The following is a 10,300-nucleotide window of genomic DNA, read 5'->3' as shown; positions in this document are numbered from 1 at the left end:
GGTGGGCCACATGTGGACTGATGTGCTGTTTAATCTGGCCTATGTCTTCATGATCAAAGGCCTCTGGTCTTAATTCTCAGGAAAATGTTGCATTATTCATGAAATACCCTCAGTCCCCACTTATTCTAACCTTAACCAGAGGTGGACAGTACCAAAGTACATTTACTTGAGTACTGTACTTAAGTACACTTTTTGAGTATCTGTACTTTACTTGATTATTATTTTTTTCTGGAAACTTTTTACTTTAACTTCACTACATTTGAAAAACAAATATCATACTTTTTACTCCACTACAATTCTGTCAAGGTCCATGAGTAGAAAGTAACATAAGTCAGTGGATGATTTTGGTTGCAGGGGTTGCATTGTGGTTGGAAATGAAAGTCGGGTTGACTGATGTTGGTTTCTGACGTGAACCTGATTTTCATTTTCAACCACAATACAACGTCTTTCCAACGTTGGAGATCAACGTCAATCTTACATTGGATTCTGACATAAACCTGACATAGATTCTGACATAAATTTTCATTTTCAACGTTTGGTTTGGTCTTCTAAATGTGACTTTTGTCACTTTTTTGGAGCACACTAGCTTATAGATAACAATAAGGTTAACATATTCATACTAAAAGCCAAAAAAATTTAAATAGGGCAATATTTGAGGGAACAGCCATTTGGGTGTCTGAAACCATTGTGGACGTTGAGTGCACTTATCCAATCTTACATTCAATCCCACTACTGGAACTGTGTTCTAGAAATAAATGTGATATTGGTATGAGGGTAGGCAGACGTAGATTCAGAGGCATACAGTACTTTAAGTATTACATACAACAATAATAAAACAATGCATTGACATTTACTTTTTACTTTTGATACTTAGGTATTTTTAAAAACGAGTACTTCTGTACTTTTAAAAATAGGTCTTTACAACTTTTACTTGTAACAGAGTAATATTTGACCAGTAGTATCTATACTTTCACTCAAGTAAGGAAGTTGTGTATTTCATCCACCACCAAGTATGAGCTCTTATCCTTAGGCATAGATATAGGGGATCCCAATGTAAACTAAATATTTCTAAACTATAGGCCTAATTTAAACCTACCTCAACTACAAATTTTAACAATGTTGCTTGAGGCTGCAGCAGTTGTGCAATAGCTTCATGATATAATGCATATAGGGTGTGTAGGTTGTGGATAGGTTGAAAGATGAGCAATAGACTCTGGCTTTGATGTGCTTCAGTCTGGCTACATATCACTTTGTTTATGTTTTTTTTATTGTAAGTATATGTCAGATGTATGATAAAATAATATGTTAAGTTTTATGTGTGAAGTATGTGAACTCAAGGCAAATATCCCTCTGGGGACAATAAAGGAGGCTATCGCCTGCAAAATGGGCTTCATGATATGTAAAAATGTAAACGTTGTCGTAAGACTATAGCAAGCACATCATTGGAAAGGTCTCAAACCTCAACAGTAACATATGTCAGTCTGAAGAGGATACATTACTCCTGATTTGAATTATTGACCTCTGCTCTGAACCTTGAACCCAGTACATGTTTGTGCAGGCTTGTCATTTAGCAACAGTATGTGCTGCACACATAGGACCAGCTGTTATAGAAAGCTCTGGACCTTAGCTGTCATGCAGATATGGTTTCCAATGTTTAATCACTGTCAAATATGGTAATAAGCTAGTTTGACCTATTTAACAATTCAATTTTTAAAATCTGATGAGACCAGTGTGTTCCCCATCCCCCCCAAAATTCTACACTGCCAACTTCTACTTATGAGAAATATACCAATATATTTCAAAACTACAACTTCACACAGAACAAAGTTACAACGCTAGTGTTACTTGTAGTTCTTCCGGGCTGGGTGGTTGGACTTGTTCGACGACTCTGTTTTTCTGCTGTCTGCTGTGAATGGGCTCCAACTACACTCGAAAAGTTTAAAACTGAGCAAAGTGCTGTTGCTGGTGACAAAACCACTGATTAAATATGTACATTGAAGCTATACTGGTGTTAAAAACCCCCTGACCTGCATTGAGGGATATGGGATTCATAGAGTATGTGACCCGCTCAGCCCACATTGTAGTGTTCTGTCTTACAGCATACTGTAATGTTTCACCAATAATAATACTGGAATGACATTATTAAAATAATGTAATGAATACCATGATAACATCTAAATAAATGTTGATAAATGTAGCATTATAGTTTTAAAAATATCAATAATCAAATCAATCCAGCTTCCCTGGCAATAAGACAGAAATAATAACATTAAAAGAAATACATATAAACCATATGATCTCATGAATAAATGTTATCTATGTATCCATGTAAGATGTATCTAGGAGATGGAGGAAACTGTCATGATGAAATGTCTTCCCCCTAGTAAAAACACTGTACTTAAGACGACACACCACATTTTAGGCTTTTATTAGCTTATACAACCACAAAACAACACACATAGCTCAGACACATAACAAAAATCACAAATGCAAAAAGTGAAGAGCATGTCAAGTGATTACAAAGGCCTGGTAGGGACTGACCCTGTGATACATGATGGGCAGCTATGGAGTGATTTGCAGTGGTGGTAGTGCAAAAGTAAACATTGCAGGGATTTAATCAGTGCAAAGCTGTTTAATATTACTATGGAAAAAAAGAGTGTAATAGTATTGCTTAACAAAAGCAATACAAAGAAGATCAAATAAATAGAACAACAGAAACTTAGGCTACGTTTACACGGAAACGATCTGAAGAGAAAACGCAAAAGTGATCACTTTTTATTCTGCGTTTAGACGAGCGTTATGAGGGGGAAATCTGTGTGCATACGGTGACGCAAAAGTGTGTGAAATTCAATGTAGTATGCACTCCAGGCGGCTAGGTGGCAATGTGAAGCACTGATCGGTGCCTTCACTGTCTAGCAGACTTTTGCATTTTTACCGTTTAGACGGAAACGCGACGGTGGAGCGTTTTTAAGATTTCCACTCTGGAGGGTGGTTTCACTTTTTTGCGTTTTTAAGCCCCAAAAACGCCGTCGCCGTCTAAACGAAAGGCACATCTGATAAAATATTTTTACGTTTTCACCCGCGAGCGTTCTCGTGTAAACAGGGCCCTAAATATATTTATAAAAAAGAAAAAAAGATTATACAAGCCAACAGGGGTAAATGTTGGGACCACGGCCCAGAATGTGTGGAGGGGCAAATGTAGCCTGTAAGACAGTGAAATGGATAGTGGATACTAGACAATAGAGAAAGTGATGTGATGGCTGGCGCAGGGTGAGACTCATGCTGAAAAGTCCATTTCTCCCCTAACCTTTTCTGTGACATTGAGTTGCTGGTTTGCCCTGGGGACAAATGACCTCCTCGTTGTTGAGCATGACAGAAGACTGCTACTGCAAATTATCCTCAGTTTGTTAAATGATTAACCTCAGCTCCATGCCAAACACAGAGCCAGCTTTCCTTACCAACCTGTCCCAGCTGCCCTCTTCTTAATGCTGCCTCCCCAGCACACAACAGCATAAAAATAGGACTCTGGCCATGTTTAGTCTTGCTCAGAGTCACTGCTGGAATGGTACTCCTCAGAATCACTTTCAAAGTTAATTTCGGTTTCAGTCAGAACTTGAACATAACATTTCTTCGCATGCTTTGCCAGGCTGTTGCTTGCTTCTTTGTTCTTCATTGTCAAGCTCTGTAGACCTCGGATACCATCTTGAAGCAGACCCCACGTCTTACCTTACGTTAAAACACATTGAGCCTTTATTAATTAGAAACATTCAGAAACATTGTAATGTATGCCAAGTATAACAAATACATACCTGATGTCACATTAGAAAGCTGGGATGACATCTGCTTCAGGGTGTCTGCACGGGTGCAAAGAGACTTCCAATGTTTGTTCATCTCAGCTATAAGAATCCTCTTCTCCTCCTCAAGTCTCCTTACTGCCATCACAATGTCGAACGCTTTCCTCTTTGTCCTTAGATCTACAGAGTCTGAAATACATAGATGAAACATAAGTCAGTTGTAATTAAGATTAGCATTTCAATATTTTCTGGGGTTACAATCGAGCCATGACAGATTTTGTCCTACTATGTGACTATTTCACAAAGTCAATGGAATTGTGTACATACCACCGTGTGTAAGCTGCCATGGCCAAACAATCTCGTCAGAAAGAATGGTGTCCAATGTCAGTTGTTCTGCATTAGGAACCAAGGTGTTGTACTTTTCCACTACAGAAGTTAAGATTTTTTTTTCCTCCCTGATCTTTCGGCGGATTCGGGCACGTCCTTTGCATCCGTCACTATCCTTATAAAGACGCTGGGACCTCCTCTTAACACTTGCCACCAGCTCCTCTATGCGGTTGGCAACAGCGGCAACATCAGCATCATTTGGGGATGTTGTTGCTGAGAGGAAGAAATTAAGAGATAAGAAATATGCTTCTTGATTCCATGAAAAAATATTTTTGGTGTATGAGCAAAATAAAGCCTCAACAATCTTTTCATATTTCTCTGTAACTGAGAGGCTACACTTGTAGCTAAGTTTGAGTATAGTTAGGTTAGCTAGGTTCTTTATTGTCCCCATGGGGATAATCTTGTCCACACGTCATCAGCAATCAGAGTATGTGCTCTTTGACTACGATTACAATGAGCCTCTTTGGAATTGCAGCCAAGCTTAGTCAGAAGTGTTACATCAAGCACCATATCAAACAGTATAAAACAGTATATCCTACCTTCTGCCCACTCATTGACATCAAAGATCCACTTCTCCAGTTGACTGTCTGAGATGTCCATTACCGTTTTCATGGCCTCCAGGTTATGCAACTGGCCTTGCAGGGCTATTTTGGCCTTCAAACATAAATGACAATGAGGGAAACGCCTACAACTTTGACAATTGTTTATAAGGATTGTGAAGTACCTTCACTATTAGAAAACCACATACAATACTAATTAAATATACAGTATATTCGTATATATGTGGACTATGAATATATGTGGTATGAACATTTAATATTTTATTTTACAATATCGCTATGCATTTTGCATAAGGGAAAACTGGTGTCTTTACCTTCCGATATCGGCGGGCAAGGGTAGAAGCCAAGTTGTCAAACTTTTGTTGGTTCCAGCGCATGGCCATGATCGTCAGCATGTCTATGCGTCCTGCAAAAATAAAAAAATATGAGATTATCACCTTTCTTTCCAGTAGCAGTAGGAGAAGAAACTGTGCAGACAATAATAACTTACAGTACTTTGGAACTATTAATCTGCTGTCTTGTGCCAGTTGATTACTGTCCCATGAAAGGGTTGCACAGGATAGTGAAGAAATAGCATGAAACAGTGGCGCAGGACAGTAGTCAAATGGCTTAGAGCACTATGGCAGGACAGTAGGTGAATGGTACTCTGATGTGTATTTTTTATATCGCACTGCCCTTCCTTATTATCCTCACGTCAAATAAAATAGGATGATGGTATTGTAATCGATCCATCCATTTATGTTGAATATTCTGAGCTTTATATTTTCAGAGTCAGCATATATGCATGAGCTCAAAGTGGCTCACCATTGTCATCAGGATAAAAATTTACTGGTTACCTTACCTGCTTTTGACATGTGCTTTGTCGTAACAGCAATCCTTGAGAGGAAGGCGTTACACTGCTCCACCTCTTCCCCAAGAGTCGAACCAGCCCCCTCCTGATATGCTCCACTCCATTTTACCTTTAAAAAAAACAAAAAAAAACAAAAAAAAAACCTAAGTGGCAACAATATTATTCAGGAATTCAGGGAAAGAAAATGTCATGGACAATCATTTTTTCTTACCTCACATTTGAAATCATGAGCTTTGGCATGAAAAACAGAAAGAAATGGCCTCATGGTGAGGAGATCCTGAAGCTCAGGGCATTTCTCTGCCACTCTCTGGAGGTAAGGCCAGTACTTGCATGCCACATCCATTGCAAAAAATGTAACTGGTTTACAGGCCATTTGCTTTTGGAGGTACAGGGGGTAGGCAAAAATCTCCCCCCTGAACATATTGAGGGCACGAAGCAGAACCCCATGACGACATACAGCGAGTTCCAGGCCCTCCTCGTCTGTTTTTCCTGAGGACTTCTGAGACGTTTCACGCGCCGCTGACCATTGCCCTCCACAGACACCTCTTCCAGAGACCTAAAACATGGAAGATGGTTAACAGTCCAAACTTGTTCAAACAAAGTCCTCTGTAGGACGTGGTGTTTTATAGGTAAATATAGTGAAGTTGTGCAAGTTTACATGACTGGTTGAGGTATGGACATAGTCCACGAATTTTGCGACGTCATCATCATTCGCGATGAACACGCCATCAAAGATGGCTTTTTCCTCCGATCTAAATAAAAGAGATACATATTAACTTTAAATATTCATATGATTTTGAATTCACAGCAGTTACTTTCAAAGTAATGGACCGTCAATGCACACACAGTACCTTGCTGCACTCTTGAATCTGTAGTGCTTACGGTTTCCATCAACGGATACTGCAAGCATGTCTGGGCTGCACGCTGGGCAGTCAAAGTGGTCCTCCTGGCATAATTTTTCCACTTCGAATCGGACAGCTTCCCACTGCAAGAAGCTTTTCCGGAAGCTGTCTGCTGTGATGTTTCCGCTCTGTTTCAAAGAAGAGTTTAGTAAAAGAGAACAAAAGACAACAGTAAAACGGATCAAATTAAACAATATACTCACTTAAGTAAAATGTTCTAAATGGATGCATTTTGGGATGTTTGTACAAACTTTGTTACCACTCCTTAGAATACATATCGAAGGAAATAAACAATGTGTAAACTTCACTCATACACTATACACTGATGTATTTGGGGGACCTGGCCATTAAACATACAGGATAGTTTGACATTCAGTCTAAATCTAAACGCAAAGAGAGCTACAACGGCTTCCATACTGTTTAGAAGTAAGCCTGTGCAATGTTTAGCCCATTAATCCAAGGGAACACTTCTGGGATCAGGAAATGATATTGGGGAGAAGATGTCAAAGTCAGTAGCCATTGGAGTTGAATTTGAGATCTTCAGAATGACCTGTTTTTTCATAAATGTCTCAGTGCAAACTGCTGATGAGAGAACATGAGTTTATGGTTGTCTATAAAGGGTCTAATGGCTCTTTTCATGTGTGCTATCATCATCATCATGCCCTCATAGTATTATATATGGAGTTACGAAATTATTACCACAAATACTTACACGGCCAAAGCGAACAGTGCGTTGATCCAGCATTCTAAGAAATGCTTGGCTAGACATCCCTGGTGCAGCCATCTTCAGCTCTTCAAAAGAAAAAAGGACATCTGTTGCGTACACAGTTGAAAAGTGAGAAGTGGCAGGCCAGTAGTCATTATGGATCAGGTCATCCACTCCAGGACTCCAAGTGGCTTCACATGCTTTGCATATAATCTGAGGCAATCTGAGATCATATCGCCCTGGAAAAAGAAGAAAATATATACACAAAGTTAATTATGACAGACCAAAATTTTGTAAGGCACTCTATTGGAAGTCACACTTTTGTCAGGAAAATGAACTATCCCCATTCAAACAAAGGTTAATTGTTTTCCTCCACATAGATGGGCCCAGCCAATCTAATCAACACACAACCTATTGACACCTCTGGATTTCCATCCATGATAAAGAAAATCAGAGAAAAATCAAAAAGAAAATTCGACAGAAGTGACCCCCACCCAAACCCATAAAGTTCTTCTTACCATTCATTGTAACCACAACTATGGACTGTCCTGCGATGACACTGGACGATACTTGTAGACAACCGCATATTGTCTCTGGCATCTCCAAAGGAACAAGACGCTCTTAAAAAAAAAAAAAAAAAAACACATGGATGAGAATTAAACAATAACATTTATTTACTGGAAACTATTTTAAACAAGATGCACTTGACGGCTTCATCGACCTATCAGAAAACAGCATTTCAGTCTAAGAATTTGACTTAAAAACTACAACTTACCACACTGGGTTAGAACCCTCTCCACAACACAAGTTGTGGGAGGCAATGGATGAAAAAATGCACGTGTCATCGTATCCCTGTTGTGGAACACCTGACCTTGGTGGACCCTGACATCACACTGGCCACAGAGGAATGGGTGTGGTCGGCAGTCACAACAATGGATAACGGCTGGACCATTTCCACAATGTTGGCAGATCCGAGTTGCTGCATGTTGTCGAGCCACCATGGTGTTGACCAGTCGGGGTCTCTCTTTCTCCCACCACCCTGATATGAGGCTCTTTCGAGTCGACCAGTCTGCTGAGGCTTGAAGTGCCGTTTCATCTTCATATATGTCCTCCTCACCCAGTGAGCGTTTAAGCTCTTGAAGGAAGGACTCTGTTAAAACAATGCACAATATTTAAAAACAGTAGTTTATTATAACAAAAGAGAATAGCATTGAACAATTTTATAATAAATGAACATACTGTTTTGAACCAGTGAAGTCAAAATAAATAACACACCTGCAGTAGCGGAAGGAAAGTCACTGGTCATTTCCGCACTGGTTTCCGGAGCCCTGACATGAGAGACACCAGTCTTTCGACTCTGGCTTTGACTGGGACCTGCTGTAGCAAAAAACAAAAAACAAAGCTGTTGCTTTTTACACTCAATGACACAAACTTTACCTGATGCTAGGCACAGGTACGTAATAATAACCTCAGATATATTCTAATTCAGACCCATGACTTGTGATTATGCTGTATACCTTTCCAAGTCACAAAACTAGATCTGGAGTCTACATTTTAATAAACATTAATGTAAAAAAAATCGTACCTGCTTGTTTCCGGGATGATCTGGGCCTGCCGTAAATAATGTTTCCATCACTGTCCCTCTTAATCCACCTAACATCTTGCTTGCTGTTTGATGGCCGGCTGGTGGACGGATTACTGGTGGAAGGCTGACTGGTGGATGGTTCTGCTTCCTGCATGCCAATGAGCTGTTGGAGGTGAGCTTGATGTTCAGCCTGATCAACAAGGTCACTCATCTCATTCAGGAGACGGTCCATCTCATTATCAGACATGGCACAAAATATAAACACACAGGGACAAAAACAAAACCAAAAAACAACAACAAATAGAGAGACCGGGAGACAGCAAGAGAGAGAGAGAACACAATACAACAGTAGAGAGAGGAACAAGATACAAGACAAATGTGGCTCTTAAAAGTGCCTTTTTTTTCTCGATGTAATGAGGTGCTGTTTTTTTTTTTAAAGGACAGGGATTAAGGAACCTGCAGAGAAAGAGAAGAACAAATCAAAAAAGAATAGATCACCAAACTACATATTACAATATGAATAACTACTAGACTAAGAAGTTAAGCAAATGCTGCTCTTGTTTATTCATGCAATCACAATATCATAAAAAATGAATGGCTTCAAAAAGAAGTATTTTGAACACATCCTTGTTCTGCTTTAATTCTATATATCCCCAATAACCTTTCCCCCAATAATCATTTACACGTCCAAAATAAAATTGCGTTTATTTCCACACAAAAAAATGTTGTGTATAGCCTACCATATATATATATATATATATACACACACACACTGCATATATGAAGAGTTCAGATGCAAAAGCCTCTAAGTGCCAACTGAAATTTTCTTCTAGAATGATAATTTACAGTATATAAAGCTTGTATATTTAAGTTCAGTAATTTCACTTAAATGACAATTAATAGGTAATTTGCATTGCATTTAAGTGAAATTATATATTATATTATATATTATATGTAATATTAATACAATTACGAGTTTATAAAAAAAAACATGTTGTAGGCATATAGGCTAGCCTATAAACTCGTAATTTTATTAATTTTGGGCGTGTAAATGCTTATTCATTTCTCTTTCTTATGAGACTGTTGTATTTATTTCTCTTTCTTATGAGACTATTGTAAGCGACTTACCGTGGTGGAATCGCGCTGGGCAATGGTTTCTGCGATGGTCGCACACAGTGACGTGTTGCACAAAATTGCGCCAAAATATCAATCATAATTAAAAAGCACAGTCTTAATATTTTTTTATAATATTTTTTAATATAATTTTAAAGGGGTCAGCATAAATGTCTAAGTGAAGGAAACACGGGTATATTACATTTAAACACACAACTTCCCAGAATGCATCCATCACTTTGTCAAAGGATATGTCCATATTAAGCAATAAAAACATTTCTGCAGTAGGCTGTTTAATTTATTACAACATCATAATCAGTAATGAGAAGAAAGTTCTATAAAAGTAGGCTTTTTTCTTTTTTTTTTTTCTTTTTTTTGTCGCATAAAAAGCAAAGTTGTAGGC

At 38.6% G+C, this 10,300-nt stretch overlaps 2 protein-coding genes across 2 annotated transcripts in view; both read right to left on the bottom strand.

The window, feature by feature from the left end:
* LOC311078640 (C-type mannose receptor 2-like) overlaps positions 1-10,300 on the bottom strand; it is a gene marked incomplete at its 5' end in the record, with an annotated part of 185,577 nt that overhangs the window by 23,983 nt on the left and 151,294 nt on the right. The window lies entirely within an intron of this gene.
* On the bottom strand, positions 3,536-8,299 carry LOC311078907 (uncharacterized protein; the record flags this gene model as incomplete). The annotated part of the gene is made up of 11 exons (XM_084107957.1): positions 7,975-8,299; positions 7,718-7,819; positions 7,206-7,438; positions 6,443-6,621; positions 5,803-6,343; positions 5,583-5,700; positions 5,056-5,147; positions 4,721-4,835; positions 4,122-4,394; positions 3,810-3,983; positions 3,536-3,726 (listed from the first exon to the last, which is right to left on the bottom strand). The coding sequence occupies exons 5-11, from the start codon at positions 6,010-6,012 to the stop codon at positions 3,536-3,538; spliced, it is 1,173 nt and encodes a 390-aa protein (XP_083964083.1). The 5' UTR covers positions 6,013-6,343; positions 6,443-6,621; positions 7,206-7,438; positions 7,718-7,819; positions 7,975-8,299.

This window comes from Abramis brama, assembly GCF_963993115.1.
Source record: "Abramis brama genome assembly, chromosome: 3".
Lineage (NCBI taxonomy): Eukaryota > Metazoa > Chordata > Actinopteri > Cypriniformes > Leuciscidae > Abramis > Abramis brama.
The sequence above is the reverse complement of the archived record's forward strand: the minus strand, read 5'-3'. Positions and strand labels throughout refer to the sequence as shown.